Source organism: Patella vulgata, chromosome 3 (assembly GCF_932274485.2).
Source record: "Patella vulgata chromosome 3, xgPatVulg1.2, whole genome shotgun sequence".
Classification (NCBI taxonomy): Eukaryota; Metazoa; Mollusca; class Gastropoda; family Patellidae; genus Patella; species Patella vulgata.
In genome coordinates, this window is record NC_065881.2 from 78,773,641 (window position 1) to 78,793,967 (window position 20,327).

At 33.8% G+C, this 20,327-nt stretch overlaps 1 protein-coding gene across 1 annotated transcript; it reads left to right on the forward strand.

The window, feature by feature from the left end:
- Nucleotides 1-18,249: 18,249 nt before the first annotated feature.
- LOC126816868 (forkhead box protein C1-A) lies at nucleotides 18,250-19,382 on the forward strand. The gene has a single exon (XM_050543663.2). The coding sequence runs from the start codon at nucleotides 18,267-18,269 to the stop codon at nucleotides 19,377-19,379; it is 1,113 nt and encodes a 370-aa protein (XP_050399620.1). The 5' UTR covers nucleotides 18,250-18,266; the 3' UTR covers nucleotides 19,380-19,382.
- The last annotated feature ends 945 nt before the right edge of the window (nucleotides 19,383-20,327 follow it).

Below are 20,327 nucleotides of genomic sequence, written 5' to 3' on the forward strand. Positions count from 1 at the left end.
TAGCAACCCTCTTAGTTATACTTTATTTAATACAAATGGCAGCGCTTGCGCCTTATTTCATTTTTGTTTATTTCGGGCAGATTTTAAAAACGTTTTTCAGTCCCGGTGGCTGGTTTGTCTTTGAACTAGTTGTCGTATTAATGGCTCTGGGATTTTCCATTTTAAAATTACCCATATTTCTAGCAAGAAATCGGGAATTGAGGGCATTGTTAAGATGCAAAAAATGTCATATGTTTAACAGAATTGGTCCCGCGTGAGATAGTAATCTTAAAGTGTTATTATAAGGTCTGTCATTGAGTCAAGTAGAGTGGTTTCGATTCTCGGCTTGTACGTGGCAAGGAGTCGGGTCGTCTTTCTAATCTCGTGGGTTTTCTCTGGGTCACGGCTGTAGGCTCCAATGCGCAAGCAAATTATTGAAATGACATTGGACATTATGTTAGTCCCAAAATTAGCTATTTTGAGTCGAGAGAACCTTAATCCATATTTCTTAAAATGTTTGCTGATATTCATTACGAATCATGGTGTACACATACGAGTAAACACCTTTGGAAGTTACAATTCGATATAAGAGTATAGGTTGTAGCGCCGCTGCCCGGGCAAAATTACCGGCATAGCACACTGAACAGTAGGACGTTAAGTATCATTTCATTTTCATTTTTATTTACGAAATTCGTGTATATTAAAGATACATTGTGGGAGATTAGATAAAGAGCTGGCAGTTCTCACTATAATAGTTAAAAACTAGATAATATAAAGGGAATTAATTTTGCTGAAAATTTCAGTCAAATTGATCTACTCTGAACTGAGATTTTAGCGATTGAATTTGTGGCCTAGCCTCGATCATCATTACTAAAGTCTTTACAATAAAAAAACATAGTCTCGATTATCCATTTCATGATTAAATTAAGAATGAAAGTGGAGCGGCAAATGGTATCCTAATCCAGTAAACATCGTAGGCTAGCGTTGACATCGAGAGTTGATTATGGTCTGGATACGTTAATTAATGCCTAATTAATAATTTAGATAACATTTCAGGCCTAAAGAAAGACCGGCAATAGGCAGATATAGCTCTTGCATAATGTATGTTTATCGTTTATAATATTGATGTATATTATCAATGATAATGCACATAGTATTTGTTTGTTGCGACCCTACTCCTTGTCACGTACAACCGGGGAATCGAAACCACGCCACTTGACTCAATGACAGACCTTATGATACAACGCCGCCCCCCCCCCCCCCGTTCCTGTTCATGAAATTGATGTATATCATTGATAATTCAAATAATGTTTATGAAACTGGTGTGTATATTAATTCGCTTTAATAGGTACAAACCAGAAGGTGAGGTGAAATCACTTCTTGCTTAAGTATTCCGGTTATAGACTCCGTCGTTACTTCGACTTGGTATAAGCTATGCTTTTAACAGAGCGAATGCATGAAATCGCTCTCCGTCGCTACTTCGACTTGCTATGAGCATGAACCTCATAAGGCCAATGTTATGAGCAAAGAGTTTAACAGGGCGAAGGAAAGAAATGAACAAAGCAAAATTAAACATACATTATGCAACAACCCTTAAAAGATGGAATTTGATATAAGAGTAAACCGTGGAGCCGCTGTCCGGGCAAAATATCCCCATAGTACATTGCATTGCGTTCATATGTCTAGTCCGTCGGTGCAGAAAAGTATGACGTTACACCCCCTTCCGCCTGTCCCCCCATTTCATTTCATTTTCACTATTCTCTTGATCGGGCCCAGATATATTGTGAAGGTTTTTAAAGTCAGTTTAAACTTAAAAGATCGGATCTTAACAGAGAGGACCAGGCGGCCAAATCCCCACCTAAAATATTCGAAAGTGCGCAAAATTACTTTCTAGTTGTGTAAGTAACCGTGATATATAAGGATATTTATTGTTATATGGTATCTTACTAACCACTTTCAGTCTATACTTGTATGGCATAATATCTGTGAGCTTAACCGTGTTTCTAAAGAGAGAGAGAGAGGGACATGGGGTTTAGCGTCCACTCGACACAAACTAGGTCATTAATTCGGGACTAACCGTGTTTCAAAATCATAAGGTATCCACCTTAGTATGTTCTAATTACCTATAGTATATATCTTCGTATGTTCTAATTACCTATATGATCTAATTATCTATGGTATATATCTTAGTATGTTCTAATAACCAATGGTATATATTTTAGTATGTTCTAATTATCTATGGTATATATTTTAGTATGTTCTAATTACTTATGTTATATATTTTAGTATGTTTTAATTACCTATGGTATATATTTTAGTATGTTCTAATTACCTATGTTATATATTTTAGTATGTTCTAATTACCTATGTTATATATTTTAGTATGTTTTAATTATCTATGGTATATATTTTAGTATGTTTTAATTACCTATGGTATATATTTTAGTATGTTCTAATTATCTATGGTATATATTTTAGTATGTTCTAATTACCTATGTTATATATTTTAGTATGTTTTAATTACCTATGTTATATATTTTAGTATGTTTTAATTATCTATGGTATATATTTTAGTATATTTTAGTATGTTTTAATTATCTATGGTATATATTTTAGTATGTTCTAATTACCTATGTTATATATTTTAGTATGTTTTAATTACCTATGGTATATATTTTAGTATGTTCTAATTACCTATGGTATATATTTTAGTATGTTTTAATTACCTATGGTATATATTTTAGTATGTTCTAATTATCTATGGTATATATTTTAGTATGTTCTAATTACCTATGGTATATATTTTAGTATGTTTTAATTACCTATGGTATATATTTTAATATGTTCTAATTACCTATATGATCTAATTATCTATGGTATATATCTTAGTATGTTCTAATTATCTATGGTATATATTTTAGTATATTTTAATTATCTATGGTATATATTTTAGTATATTTTAATTATCTATGGTATATATTTTAGTATGTTCTAATTACCTATGGTATATATTATAGTATGTTCTAATTATCTATGGTATATATTTTAGTATGTTCTAATTACCTATGTTATATATTTTAGTATGTTTTAATTATCTATGGTATATATTATAGTATGTTCTAATTATCTATGGTATAAATCTTACTATGTTTTAATTACCTATGGTATATATTATAGGGTGCTGTAATTATCTATGGTATATAGTTTAGTATGTTCCAATTACCTATGGTATATATTTTAATATGTTCTAATTACCTATGGCAGATATCTTAGTATGTTTTAATTACCTCTGGTATATAGTTTAGTATGATGTTATTACCTATGGTATATATTTTAGTGTGATCTAATTACTTCTGGTATATATTTTAGTATGTTTTAATTACCTGTGGTATATATTTTAGTATGTTCTAATTATCTATGGTATATATTTTACTATGTTTTAATTACCTCTGGTATATATTTTAGTATGTTCTGTATAGGATATTAACCTACCCGAGGTTGATATGGTAGAGAACGCGCGGGCTAGGCCCAAGCGTTCTCTACCATATCAATCCGAGGGAGAGTAGGTTTATATCCGACATATACAACGCCATTTCACCCTTAAATTTAATGGGCTCTTCCATTAAAAGGCAACAACGATTGGATAATTGCTCGATAGTTTCCGCCAAATAGCGAAAATTACCGAAGTAATCACGTGCAATTACATGCATGTTTTTGTTTATACGTCGCCATTTTGGACTATTGAATTGAAAGCAAAAACAAAATGAATAGTAATACGAAGTCAGACGAATAATCAATCCTTTTTAGCCAACATATTGACGATGGAATAGATGTGAATGCAAATATCGACGAGGATCTATCCAGAGCCTGCACAAAATTTGGACCAAAAGGCATTCTTTTCCAAGAATTCTGAACCATGATTGAAGGTTTTCGGTATGTTCAGAGAAGGATTTGACCGACTGTTTTAAGTGGACTGTACCCAAAAATACTTTACAAAGGAACTCTTGGGCGATAAATACTTTCGAGTCGTGTAGTGTTTGGAGAAATAATCGCAATGTGGACGAAAAGAAAATTCTGAAAGATGTCTTAGACATGGATAACCGATCTAAATACATGTATGCCGATAAGTACGCCGTCTATTTCGGCCCTGAATGTTAGAAACTGTACCATAACAAATTTTAATTGTCAAAAGAATAAAAATTTATTTCTGTGTTTTTTTGTATTATTTCGATCATCTACGTCATCAGCGGTTGATATTAGCCGAATATATTGACCTGAGATGACGTCATTAGCGGTTGATATCAAATATCAACCTGTCATGACGTCATCAGCGGTTGATATGAACGAATATATCAACCTATGATGATGTCATGACAGGTTGTTATGAGATATAACTGCTATGGACATCAAAGTAAAAACTACCGCCAGTTGTATATAATTATCTATGATATATAGTTTAGTAGGTTCTAATTACCTATGGTATATATATATTTTAATATGTTTTAATTATCTATGGTATATAGTTTAGTATGTTTTAATTGCCTATGGTATATATCTTAGCATGCTGTAATTACCTATGGTATATGTCGTAGCATGCTGTAATTACGTATGGTATATGTCGTAGCGTGTTCTAATTACTTATGGTATATATCTCAATATTTATTTAAATCAAGACCCGAATGATTTTGTATTTTTATTTATATCAATATTCCTTGTCATTTGTCGTTTTTATTGTGATAATGTATTCAGATGTATTAGAGTTCAAAACATATTCTTGCTTTTTTTTCTGGTTATAAAGTGGTGGCTGGCCGGTGCTCTAACCCCGAGTACAAACGTCGTTATCATAAAAGTTTTCGGGAGGATCTTTAGTTACCTTTCACTGATGAAAACCACTGAGCAAAAGGGAATTATCGTGCTAGTCCCACATTGGTAAATCCAGTTTTTGTCACTCGCTAAGCGCAGAGCTGACCAACCGTAGGTGCAGTCAAAGAGGTATTATCGCCCGACATGAAATGGGGTTCAACGTCCTACTGTTCTGCGAGCCAATGTGACGTGCAGAGTTTTGTCGATGCCCGGAAACCACTTCTTGATTTTATGCCCGCAAGACTCAAGTATAGGAAATGAAATGAAATAAATTTTAACGTCCTCCTGCTCTGCTCCAACTGGGCTACTGAAGACGGGCATATGCCATACATTGTGCTATGAGTGCAATTTTCCTCTATATGTGTCCAGTGGGCGTTAAACCATCTCTCTCTCTCTCTCTCTCTCTCTCATTTTATTTCAATCGAAACCTAACGTATGTTGGACCTGACAAAGTGGTTGTTTATATGTATTTTATAATTGGATAGGAATGTTAGCAACCAGAACCAGCAGCTCTTAACACCACAGTTCCTCAATGATTATTTTAATAAATGTTCATTTATACCTCTCTTCACAATCGTTTAACTTGGTGTTGATAGACAAAGAGCGCCATAAACATCGAAGGAAATGTGTTATCTACAAATCCCTTCTTTATATAAACGGAATTTATAAATGTTAGAGTATTCGAAGAGTTTGACATTGATTGTTTTTTCACCTGACCAATTGTTTATAAAGTAATTTCAGAGATAGTTAATATCAACATTAAACACGAAATGAAATGGATCTAACGGCCTACTTTTATTTCGAATTCCAACTGTCAAGACTTCTTTTACGTGCACTTCAATGTGTACGCGGGACCTTTATTTGTCATCTCACCCGAACAACTAGACACTTTCCTAACCTTAAATAAAACGTAGCATCGGATAATGCCACTATTATAATTAACGAATATACAATATGTTTACAATATGTTTCTAGTTTATATCATACCCGTCATAGCCCATACAGTACAGCACAGTAGGACGTTAAACTCCATTTCAAATTCATTTTCATTTCATACCTAAGGTGGAAGCGGGCGTCAAATAAACCTATTCACAATCCCCACACACGCTAGAAAGTATACTTTATACACATGTTTAAATATCTAAAATACATGATAGAAATTATACTTTATACACATGTTTAAATATCTAAAATACACGCTAGAAAGTATACTTTCTACACATGTTTCAACATCTAAAATACATAATAGAAAGTATACTTTATACACATGTATAAATATCTAAAATACATGATAGAAAGTATACTTTATACACATGTTTAAACATTTAAAATACATGATAGAAAGTATACTTTATACACATGTTTAAACATCTAAAATACATAATAGAAAGTATACTTTATACACATGCTTAAATATCTAAAATACACGATAGAAAGTATACTTTATACACATGTTTAAATATCTAAAATACATAATAGAAAGTATACTTTATGCACATGCTTAATTATCTAAAATACACGATAGAAAGTATAGTTTATATACATGTTTAAATATCTCAAATATATGACAGAAAGTACACTTTATACTTTGTTAATCCTTCAATTTAACATACCTTATTAGATAAACAAAAAAAATGAGCATTCCCAAGATCATGGGAAAATGTTGATCACAATGGAATCAGGAAACGTTTAGTAGCCACTGTATCAATACAATGCCTATTCTTCTCTTATTAGTGGAATTCAATGGTGGTGATCTATAAAATTGTTCTATTATGGATAAGAAGAGTGGACAGTCAACAAGATGTTTGACCAGATTTATCTGCTAGAGGCTTAACACCTGTTGAAAGGAATCGTCTATTGAATGTTGTTTGCTGAATTAAAAAAGGGAATACGTCTCTCTAACAAGAGACTACAATGCTTTCGCTTCTCTTTAGAATATTTTCAAGTACACCTTTCAAATTTGTCTTTATACAATACATATAATAAAAAAGGGGGTTTAATTAAGAAAGTTTTTAATAACAAAAATCAAAATATCGAGGTCTATTTCCTTTTCTATAATATTATTTTTTAAAAATATTTTATTCAGATTTGTATTTGAACATCGATTTGGGAACGTACATAACCTACATTAAACCTCGCTCCGCTTTCTATAATATAACCATATAGTCGTTTGTTTTTTTGGGTTTTTTACATAAAAGGGTGGCTCAGTGTATAGGTTGCTGACTCACTAACCAGGGGGTTTCGGGTTCGAACCCGGTGAGGATAAGAAACTATGTTTGCCCAAGGACCTGGACGTTCGATGGGAAGAAAAAACGTGGTCCTCTGTACTCATTCGGGTGCACGTAAAATAACCCTTGGCAGTTTGAATGGCGTAGTCCCGTCTTAATTTTCCCAGTTGGTGCCGAAAACCAGGACGTTATACCCCAACATTTCATTTCATTCATTAAATTTTCCGGCATGGTTTCCCCTTGTCAGTGAGGTGGGACGGAGGGCCTGACAAGGACAGCTGTCTAGTCGTTCGGATGGGACGAAAAAGCCGAGGTCCCGTGTAAATATTGGCGTGCACGTAAAAGATCCCTTGGCGGTTGGAATTCGATATAAGAGTAGGCCGTAGCGCCGCTGCCCGGGCAAAATTTTCGTCATAGCACACTGTATGGCGTATGCCCGTCTTCATTAGCCCAGTTTAGGAGCAGAACAGTAGGACGTTAAACCCCATTTCATTTCATTCATAAATACAGCGCAGTGGACGCTTACGGCTAGCCCCCGGATCCATTCACTAAATCTGAAATATAGGTTTGTTTGTGATTTCTGCGTATTGTGGTCTTGTCCGTTAATTTATCTTGCGTAATTGTTTGTGTTTGGGGTAGTCCCCCTGCACTTACTATTAGTTTTATCTTGAGTTGTGAGATGCTTTAATGGGTAATACCTAATACCCCCTTGAATAATCCGTGATATAACTTCACGGGAAATGGGGCCACGGTGGCTTAGTTAGTAAGGCGTTGACTCGCTAACCTGGAGACCCCGGGTTCGATCCCTGTGTTTTGACCGAGAAAGTTCATCGGTGTGATTCCCCACAATCTGACCGACAGACTCACTCTACTCTACCATTTAATTTTCGTACGTTAGTTACGTACGGATACAACCTTATCATTGGTACAGGACGGAGGGCCTGGCAAGGGGCAACGTATAGTCTTTCGGATTGGACAAAAAATTGAGGCGCCATGTAGACATTGCCGTTCACGCAAAAGAACCCTTAGCGGTTGGCGTATGCCCGTCTTCAGTAACCCAATCGGAGGAGAACGGTATAGGAGGGTAATCCGAATTTCATTTCATTTTTAACTCGGTTTGGTCTTGACATGTGAGATCCTCTAATGTGTAATACCTAATATCCCCTAAAATATACGTGCACAGGAAGGCTTTTCATTATCAATTCCATTAGTAAATGTATTCCTAGAATTTGTATCCGGTGTATTGGTTTAAACAGTATTTACTTAAACATACATTACGCAAGAGCTAAATCTGCCCATTGCAGGTCTTTCTTTAGGCCTGAAATATTTTCTAAATTATTAATTAGACATTAATTAACTTATCCAGGCCATAATCAACTCTCGATGGCATCGGATTTCTCCGATATTAAATAGATTAGAACAGTTCAGCCATATTTTGATTTAAGCTAAAAATGGAGGAGCGAGACTTAGCTTCGGACAACCAGTACGGTGGTTGAAATTATTGCACACGTGTTGTCAAACCTTTAAAAGCTAATATCTTCGCTGGCAATAGAGTCATTTTACATTATCTATTTTCGAACTATTATAGTAAGAATGGCTAGCTCTTTATCTAAATCTTACATAATGTATCTTGAACATACATACAATATACAATATGTAATAAATTATATGGATTCGGAAACAAGATGTAAAGGTTATATTAATCCGTCTCCGGTGTATTGTCGTCTCAATGTTGATGCTATTATACCATCTATGATTATTTTAATGTTCAAGTCATCTAGAATCGGCGTGGACGTAGGTGGGGAATTTCTAACTTCTAATAAACTGAATCACAAATTAAACAATTAAACAAAACGTCCCAAATATCTGCTAATTAATTTCTGCTGAAGTATATTCGGATTGTTGAAAGAATGTACAGACGGATCTACGCCATACAGTGTGCTAAGAGGGAAATTATGCCCGGACAGCGGCACTACAGCCTACTCATATATCGAATTCCAACTGTCAAGGGATCTTTTACGTGCACGCCAATGTGTACACGGGACCTCGGTTTTTCGTCCCATCCGAACGACTAGACAGCTGTCCTTGCCAGGCCCTCCGTCCTGCATCACTGACAAGGAGTGCTGATAGGACAATTTTACTTTGTCAGTTTTGTAGAATACCAGACAATGCCTTTTATTTGGGCAGATTATATAGTCTTATCAACCTTATACAAGTGACGATTCTATGGAATACAATTACTGCTTATTACTGGGCGACGTTTCGGCTAGGCTTCTCTAGTCGTGGCTCAGTGAGTAAGGCGCTGCTTCGACCCCGGTACTGGCCGAGAAAGTTCTTCCGAATTTTGCAGGTTGGTTAATTCTTGGTACAGACAAGAAGAACACCAAAACCCATTTCTTTTTATTTCAGCGACTAACTTTAACACTAATAAATAAAATCCAGTGTTATTTTACTTTTCTGTTTCCTGATTTGTTGTTGTAGTTTTCTGTATATATTTGCCTGACATTTTGGTGTATTAGCTTGACAACGTAGAAAGGATACTCTTGGAAATGTCGCCTAAATAAATTAGTAGCTGTTTTTTTCATAAGTAGGTGTCATAGTTTATTTCTCTATCAACTTACTACTAAATGTCCCTGGACTGGCGGGGTTTCGATTCCCCGGTTGTACGTGACAGGGAGTAGGGTCGCCTGTCCGACCTCGTGGGTTTTCTCCGGGTCCTCCGGTTTCCTCCCACTGCTAAAGACCCCTACGCGCGAGCGAATTATTGAAATATATTTGAACCATGTGTTAAATCCCCCTCTCTCTCTCTCTCTATCTCTCTCTCTCTCTCTCTCGCTTTCGAGTCTACATACAATCATCATTAGGCCAATGAATTTAAACAGTACTAAACACTGTTGTTGTTTTTAAAATATATATGTGATAAGTAAAACTATTTAAATATTACAAAACTTCTTAATACATTTAGCTGTATTCTAATATAACGTTTGATCAAGTCTATATCGGTCTAATATTATCACGTGTGTAGACTAGGTCTGATAGTCTTTATATAACTGTCTGTTTTTAACACCCTAACCGCCATCTTTAGTAATATTACATGTTTCCTCTACACCTTGAATTGATCTACTAATTAATCCGTCTTTTATAAAATTAATGGAGTGATTTGTTTGTTGACTAACATCAAACACGCCGAATAAAATATTATTTTAAAGATTTAACAACATCATTCAGTTAATATAGTTACATGATACAAGTTTCCCACGATCTAAGACTACCTAAAATCGCACTTTTAGTCAAATTCTCGGGCCTCTTTGCTGTTTTTACACGTTTATTTGTTTTGACAATTTCAGCCCGAGTTTTGTATATATCTCATTTTTATGACTTTTTATTTTCTTTTACTTTTTGTGTCTAGTTGTTAGGATGGGACGAAAACCTTACAAATAAACATTGACAGCTGCTGGGGTCTTATTATTATCATTATTCGTTGGAATAATCAACAATAGTTTATAAGAAAATGAAATGGGGTTTAACGGCATATGTTCTGCTCCGACTGGGATTTTGAAATGAAATTGGGTTTAATTTAACGTCCTACTCTTCTGCTCCGACTTGGCTAATGAAGACGGGTGGGGGTAATGAAGACAGGCCTATGCCATACAGTGTGCTATGAGGGAAATTGTTTTTGCCCGAGCAGCGGCACTCTGGCCTTCACTTATATCGAATTCCAACTGTCAAGGGACATTTTACGTGCACGCCAATGTATACACGGGACTTTGGTTTTTCGTCCCATCCGAACGACTATAGACAGCTGGCCTTATCAGGCCTCCGTCCTGTGTCACTGAGAGGGGAAACCACGTCGGAAAATCCCGATGAACTTTCTCGGCCAATGCAGGGATCGAACACGCGACCTCCAGGCTAGCGAGCCAGCGTCTTACTCACTTAGCCAACTTGGCTCCATAGTTAATAAGACAAATCATTGTTTTTAAACATGACATAAACTATATGGAATTATATTATGGAACATAAATATTATTATTAAAATGGATATATTAACCTAGAATTCTGGTTATTACCACCACTAGCGTCTGTTTACATATTTGTTCACTTTTAGGCCTTAAACCAACATCAAACATTATGTATATCAAAAAACCTTTTTATGTATAAAAATATCGTTGTATCCTTTCATAATTTTATTAATTAATAACACGATATGAATAGTTTCGACTATATACATGTATTTAAGTAAACTAGTTGTAATTATATTATTTTATTGAAGGGAGATGGGTGATATAGGCTTAGCCTGTTCCCCAATCCTATTCTTATTGAATAAAATATAGAAAATGAGCAAATAAAAAAAATATATAGATCTGTCAAACAATCAAGGTGAAGTAAATACAGCTTTAATCTGATTAGTCCTAATCATGGGATCAACCATTAATCAGGAGTCAGGGATGTAATTGTTGATGTTTAACGTGAAGGATTAAATATCACTCAAGGTAATTACATCATTAGTGATGGTCATTTCTCTGGACTTTAATGATCAAACTATTGACCACCGACTAAACTGTCCACCTGTTTGTTGACCAATCTTGATCACGACTTGATACATGGATTATCCCCTATGTTGATTCACGGCATTAGGAAGGTCTTCTGTCTTCAATAGAGGTTCTAAAAATTTTCCCACGAACTTGTAGAATTTGACCAGAATCTGTTTCTATATCAAGAAGATCAAACATCCCGAAGATATTTTGGTTAAAACATTGACTTGTAATTTTATCACCTTCCTGCTCTACAATGTTTAATCCCAATCATTAAATCTACTTTTGTTTTTTGGTTTAGTTTCTAATCTCATTGTTTATAACATACAAGCCATCAATCAATTGTAATTTATATCACATGCATCTTATAATTCATATCATAATCTATTATTCTTCATGTTTTACCTCCCTAACCGCTCTTCAAACCGGCATGATTTAATTGTTAGCGAGCTTCGTACATGGATCCAAACCAGAAATATTTTGATTTTGTTGAACCTTGTCGAATGAAAATAAATAGAGAGAGAGAAGAGAGAGAGAGAGAGAGAGAGAGAGAGAGAGAATGGGGTTTAACGTCCACTCGACACAAACTAGGTCATTTCGGGGCTAACATATCACGTACAACCGGGGATTCAAAACCACGCCAATTGACTCAATGACAGAGCATATAATATAGCGCGCAATGTTAACCATTCCGCCATCCAAACGCCCCACCCCCCCAGGAAAATAAATGCATTCATTATAATATACATAAAAAAAATATATGAAAATCAGGAAAATAATCCAAAAAATATTTTTACTCCAATACATTTACATAGTCTACTCTTCTATTAACAATAACCTTTAAAATATATGTTGTAAATAATCTCCTGTTGTATTGTAGCCTATAGGCAGTTAAAGGCCTAAGGATATTGTTTGATATAGCATTTAAGGCCAAAACGAAGACCTGCAATAGGTAGATTTAGCTCTTACATAATGTATCTTTGACTAATTTAGAATTTTATTAACTAATTTAGATTCGAAGTGAGATTATGTATGCCCTGTCTGTCGCACGATACCTTTGACAATTGGACCGATTTGATTGATGGTGATCAAAGAAATTTAGGCTGTATGATCAAAATTCCACCATTTTGTCGCTGTGTTTCATGCAGTTATACAAGATTATGCCAAGAATAGAATCTGATTACGAAAATATCCACAAAGTAATTTGTACAGCTTTGCATGGAGATTATAGTCATTTGCTTAGAAACATGAAACCATTATATCTACGTTAGCATTTCAACCGTTTACTACATGTATATTTACTGATAAGTTTTAAGAGCGGGGAGACTTTTGACAAACATCTATTTTATCTCAATATAAACATTTTGCCACAATCATTAAGCGAAATATATTTATTTTCAATTTAAACGAATTAGAAATGACTTTCAACTCGTCATAATATTAGTACAGTAGTTTCCCCCACCCACGTCATCCAGCAGCAGTGTTATCACAAAAAATCGGAATCTTTTCGTCATCACCCGGAACGAAACGTAAACAGTTGTACTTCGAGCACAATTGCACAAATAAACATACAGTCGTTTTCATATCACTTTGCTCCCCGACATTTACTGTACATTAGCACCCGTGTTTTTTCTAATGCCCAATGTATGAATTGTGCGATATCGGACTTCAGAATATACACTCTCTCTGTTTACAAAAGCTCACTGATAGATAAAGGTCTTCTCAACTCGCAGCATTTCATCGTGCCTGCCCTCCCAAATCAAAGAAATAAATATACATTGGGGGACCACACATTCTCATCTTTTTGTCCGTATTTCTGGCTTTGAATGCTAGTAGAATGGTTGTATGGTGAGCTGATAGACAATACATGTATGTATTTTACTTATATTTCTATATAATACATAAACTATAATACGTGTATGTATATTACTTATTTTATTGTATTATACATCAACTACAACACGTGTAGGTATAATTCTTATATTACTCACATTTTATACATAAACTACAGTACGTGTATGTGTATTAATTTTAATATTTGCATAAACTACAATACGTGTATGTGTATTAATTTTTAATATATACATAAACTACAGTACAGAAAGCTCATGTATATTACAATTTTAATATATACATAAACTACGTGTATGTATTTTACTTATATTGCTATATTAGACATAAAACTACAATATCTAAACGTATTGTAGTTTATGCATATATTAAAATTGTAATGCACATACACGTATTATAGCTTATACAAATATTAAAATTGTAATACACATACACGTATTGTAATTTATGTATATATTAAAACTGTAATGCACATACACGTATTGTAGTTTATGTAAATATTAAAATTGTAATGCACATACACGTACTGTATTACAATTATGTATACATTAAAATTGTAATACACATACACGTGCGGTAGTTTATGTATATATTACAATTAATACTTTATTAATATACATAAACTACAATACGTGTACGTATTATGTGTACATTTATTAATATATACATAAACTGCAATAAGATTTTTTTTTTAAAAAAAGCGATTGAAATGAGAAAGACGCTTGATAATGGTAAGAGGATATTTGTCGAAACGTAGTGCTATTTGAATAAAACCAATGATTGTATCTTATAAAAATCGTCTTCTGTGTAATGTGTTGCTCGATCGCTAAATACTACTTAAAGATTATGCAATAGGATTATTTGAATTATGTACTAAGTATTATATTTGATAATTTTATAGGTTAATACATTGTACAGGTACGATCCACAATTTATGAATTATTTGAGAATAATTGCGATACTATAATGATTAATGAAGACGGGCGCTTACTTACTGGTAATCCAACTGTCAGGTGTTCTATGATATGAAATGTGGGCTTAGTATCCTATTGGTATGCACCAACGGATAGTCATCCGGATGGGACGAAAAACTGGTGGCCCATGGACATATTGGCATGCTCGTAAAGAAACCCTTGACACTTGGAATTCTATATAAGAGTAGGCCGTAGCGCCGCTGTCGGGGCAAAATTTCCCCTATTAGCCCAGTCGGAGAAGAACAGTAGGGCGTAAAACACCATTTCATTTCATTATTCTAAAAGCTAAAGTAGTGTATGACAAGATTAAGACAAATAATCAATGCACAAGGTTAGTTTTTCATCTTTACAAAATGATTATTTAGAGCAAATTCTTAATTGTGTACAATATATATATATATACGAGGTCTTTTTATTATGCATTTAAGATTTAATGGAAGAAGTTCGTCTAATCATCCCGCAGAAATAGCATATTTATTAGTCTGCAATGTCCCATTAAAAAGAAAAGATCTTGTAAATTAGTAGGAGACTTTAACTTAAAGCATTAAGTTTTGCCCATCTGCATTAGCCCAACTGGTGCAGAAACACAGGAAGTTAACTCGAAATTTGAGGAGTCCATTTTGTTAACTATTATTAGTTGTGATTTGTTTTTGTGTATAAAATATACATTTTGTGTAGTTAAAAGTCAGTGCATTTGGTGTGTGTGTGTGTGGGGGGAGGGGTAATTGTTAAACGGAAATGTCATGTACATTTTTGTTGTAAATTTGGTATTTTTCTAGTGTCGTTCCCTTTACATACGTCAAGTCATTATGCACACAGAAGTCCATCTACTTCATGCTTCGATAATAGATCTCGGCCCTAAATGGCCACCATTTCCAAAAATTCGTATACTGTTTTGTAATGCGGCTCTACTCCGTTTCACATCTATCATACTACACTAAGACTAAATAAACTTTTTAAATGTTATTCAATAACAGCAGAATAAATACTTAACCAAATTCGCGAAGTATATGTACTTAGTGATTTCGACTAAAATCATCGATTTAGGATCTAAAATGTCCGTCAATTAGCTTAGTGTCTGTTCTCAAGCGGAGCTAACTGTAAACGGACAGCATAAGTTTAGTCTGTCAGAAAGATCGTAACCCGTAATCAATATGTATCAGTAATTTGGCATATCAGCACTTGATTACTAGCAATCATTAATTTATAATATAACTAGCTCAAAATATTTAATTAATGATAGTAATAAACATTACTCGAGACAAACTTATTATTACTCTAATTAAATTTGTAGAAGATCCTTGATCAGTTATCATTCTCTGGCAGTTAAACTAATGATCCCAGCTTTCAGTTGACAGATAAAATACTTCCATTAATGATCATATTCTAGGCTATATGTTAAAGCACTCTAATGGGTTAATGTTACGTATGGCCGTGTTGATTATTACTTACAGTTTCTGTCTCTACAGCTATTCTCGGATTATTTGTTTTCAATTAGAAATAGCCATGGAACAAAAACATATTCATATTAAGTGTCAAAGCTTATTGGTACTTTTTTAATGAGTCATTCCGATGGTACGAAAAACCGAGGTCCCGTGTACATATTGGCATGCACATAAAGAAACCCTTGACACATGGAATTCGAAATAAAAGTAGGCCGTAGTGCCGCTATCTGAACGAAATTCCCCTTATACCACACTGTATGTTGTATGCCCGTTTTCATTAGCCCCGTCGGGGATCCATATTTCATACATTTTCTGTTCTTATGGCGGTTAGGTTTGTTCAGTACAGAACATAAGCGGAGAAATCAGATTTCATTTAAAGTTCAGCTATTTTGAATGTCTTTTTTTTTCTAAAGCCTATTTTGATAATAACAACAGACCATTGAAGCCAATAGCCTGACACGTAGATTTACTTATATTTTCTGAAAATCATTAAGCTTATTACAGAATAAATGATGCGCGGGGAACAGAATCGTCTATGGTTTGATTGAAATAAACATTGAGTTATAATATTTTGTACAATTTTAAGTGATCGAATAGTTATTTTGATATTTTCGTGCACAGTATATGAACATAAGTCCCATGTTATATTAGTAATGTATCGGTATTTAATCTAACATAATTTCATATAATACCAAGTTTTTATCGTTATATAGCGGTATTTAATTTTATGTTATGATAGTAACATAACAGTATTTAATCCATGTAATGAAATTTCATTTTTTTATATCGTAATGCAGGGGTATTTAATCCATATTATAACATAATTTTGTGTTTTTACTGTAATATAACTGTATTTAACCCATATAATACAATTTCATGTTTTTATCGTAATTAAGCATGTATTAAACCCATATAACAAAATTTCATGTTTTTATCGTAATTATATTGTAATAGTAGTATAACGATAATTAATCCATATAATAATATGTCTTTACCGTAATTTAGCCGTATTTAATCCATTTAACATAATTTAATGTTATGATAGTAATATACCGATCTCTACTCCATATAATATCATGTTTGATTTTCAAATGTTTAATATTTTGATAATAAATCATAAATATTATTACATGAATCACATTGTGGCTCCTCTTTCAAAACGTAATTTGCAGCGTCGATCCATGGCCGCTGTGTTATGTTTGTGAATGTATTTCTAGTGGGGTTAATTTATTCGATGTTTTCATATCAAACAAGGGTCTCTTATAACGTCGTTTCACCTTTAGACTTAGGTTTAATAGTTTGGGCTTTCGGGTCGATTTGTGGGATGAATAATCAGCATCAATATGATGATTATAAAAGTTTTGAAATTTTAAACTCAATAAATTAGTGTGACAAAAGTCAAGATACACCCAAAAATATAATATACTAGAGTGGTGTCTGATTTCTTGATGGAGGAAATGTGAAACTCGTCTAACAGCGTATACAAGTAGATATAGAACTCCTAAGGCGTGTTATCTTATGTGTGTTTAATCTTCTGGTTTTTCTGAGACATTTATTCAACGTTGGCTGTCAAAATATTCGGCAATTTTGACTATGATATTCATCGATCCGATCAACGACTGACTAATTAAATGAAGGATACGCGAGACTAGTTATAAAAAGATTTTCTAATCTGTGTTTAGATTAGGGGTGGTCAATTTCTCGTTTCCAAATTTCAAAATAAACATGCCCCTACACATCTTGGGTGGGCGAAATAATTGTTAGTAATGTTTTATAAACATTTCACTTCTCATCCAGCTTTCTGATTGGCTGAAGCGAGCTAAGTGCTCGGTAACGTAAGAGTAACTGACATTTTCTACACCTTTTGGGACAAAAGAAACTTTTGTCGGTGTTTGCATGTTCATTCATTTATTTAGCTACTAGTAAGTCAACTGGCTATACAAAAACAATAACATATAACAATGGCGGTGATGAGCGTTCTGTAAATACACGGCTTTAAGAGACGGTTTCATCGCCAACAAATGCCAGAAACATTCTGATCGTCTTCCAAGTCACTTCACTGATCTTCATTTGGGGAGTTGTTTTTTATAGCGGAGAATTGTAGTTTTTTAAAGTAATAATTAACAGAGGAGGCTAGTCTGTACTTTAACCTTTAATAGGCTTGCAGGAGATATCACTGATTCTTTCTATAACAGGTGCGCTGGAATATTTAATTTTAACTAATCATAAAAGATTGGGATTGATTTTGATTAAATTAATGATTAACATAATTTTAGATTTTAATTAACATAATTTTAGATTTTGATTAACATAATTTTAGTTATTGATTAACATAAATTTAATTATAGACTTATTTCATTACAGACTGTTTTTGGTTGCGGATAATCAAGAATCATGCAGAGTCTATATCCAGCCTTTGGAGCCCCGGCTTATCCATATGGACTTTATTATAATCCGACTTTGGACATCAACAGAGCTTATGCTATGAAAATGATCGAAGATCTCCAAAGACGAGAACAGCCACAGAAACCCCCGTACTCCTACATCGCCTTAATAGCAATGGCCGTAAAAGCCGCGCCAGACCGAAAAGTCACCTTAAACGGAATCTATCAGTTTATTATGGAACGGTTTCCTTATTACCATGACAACAAACAGGGATGGCAGAATTCGATCCGACATAATTTGAGTTTAAATGACTGCTTTGTGAAAGTTCCACGAGAGAAAGGGAAACCCGGTAAAGGAAATTACTGGACCTTGGATCCTAACTGTGAAGAGATGTTTGAAAACGGAAACTATCGTCGTCGGAAGCGACGGGTTAAAGGAGTAGGTTGCAGACTCGGTGACAACTTGAGTGACAGATCGGACGGTGCTGAAACATCATCCTCTTGTGATCTAGATATCAACTATAAAAGTGTCGATCAATTGTCACTGACGAATGAAACCAACAACAGTAGTGAATTTCAGGACGATGAAATTAAGCCATCAGACGACAGTTTGAGTCCCAGGGCAGAACATTCACGTGTTGTAAGCGAAGATTTGGAAGGAACAGCCCCTCTTGCAGCCTCTACCCCCAATTCCTTAAAACGTCCAGCAGTATTTAGCATTGAGAGCATCATTGGCACAAGTAATCGTACCCATACGTCCCCGATAGAGGAACCCAACAAGCGTGTCCGCAGAGAAGAAAAATCGACAAATGATATTTTTGACAAAATTCCAAGTCCGCCACCAAAAGTCGTTGATTTGAAATCTATGCCTAATTCTCTACCGGTGTCACTCATACCAGGACTTTTTGAATCGCAATTCGAATTTCAAAGATCTATGTTAAATGGTATTAGTTCAGCGAGTAATAACATGTTAGATCTAGCAGGGGGTCGAACAGGGATCGCCAACTATCCCTTTCCTCTTAGTGTTAACGGTTTGAACTATGGACAGTTTGGTCCTCGAAGCGTTTCGCATCCATATAGTGCTTGGAGTTCGCTACCTTCACTGCAATCACATCTCCGATAACAGTTTCTGGTGCTATAATTTGGAAATAATGTGAATATATAATTTAAATATAACCGGTTAAAAATAACATTAGAAACTCCGTGTAAAAAATGTTATTTTGTGTACAGGTGTGAATAAAATCTATAATATAATTAGATTTTATAAAGACATTGATAAAAACAAACAGTATTAAGAACGTTAATCAAGTGAACTTGGCTTAGCAATATTATTATGCGTTAATCAAGTGAACTTGGCTTAGCAATATTATTATGCAAAAAAATATGCAATTATCATTTATTTTATGCAATTATTATCAGTATATTTACATTTTCTTTATTTTGTTGATAACAGTATTTGTAATATTAGCATAATTATAACATTTGTTATTATTTTGAAAATTTTACTTTTTATTCTTTTAAAAATTATATTGTTCATTATTTTCTACAAATTAAATTTGATATCTCTTCTACAGTAAATAGTAGAATAAAATCGATATATTTTGGACATTCATTTGGTACATAACTCATCAAATGTTTGTTAAATGTCTCTACAAATTAAATTTAATATCCTTTCTACGGTAAATAGTAGAATAAATTCGATATATTACTGACATTAATTTGGTACATTACTCAAAAAAAGTGTTTGTTAATGTTTAGTCAAGGAAAGGGGCTTCGTGCAAACTAAATTTAATTTCCATTTTACAGTAAATACTAGACTAAGATCTGTATATTATTGACATTTAATTTGGTACATTACTCAAAAAAATGTTTATCAAGTAAAAGGACTTCGTACGAACTTTCTACAAATTAAATTCAATTTTACAGTAAATATTAGATTATATCTCTATATTATTGACATTTAATTTGGAACATTACTCAAAAAAATGTTTATCAAGTAAAAGGACTTCGTACGAACTTTCTACAAATTAAATTCAATTTTACAGTAAATACTAAACTAAGATCTGTATAT

What these genes read in the sequence shown, in the direction of transcription:
- LOC126816868 (XM_050543663.2), top strand. Translation starts at nt 18,267, where the DNA reads ATGCAGAGTCTATATCCAGCCTTTGGAGCCCCGGCTTATCCATATGGA.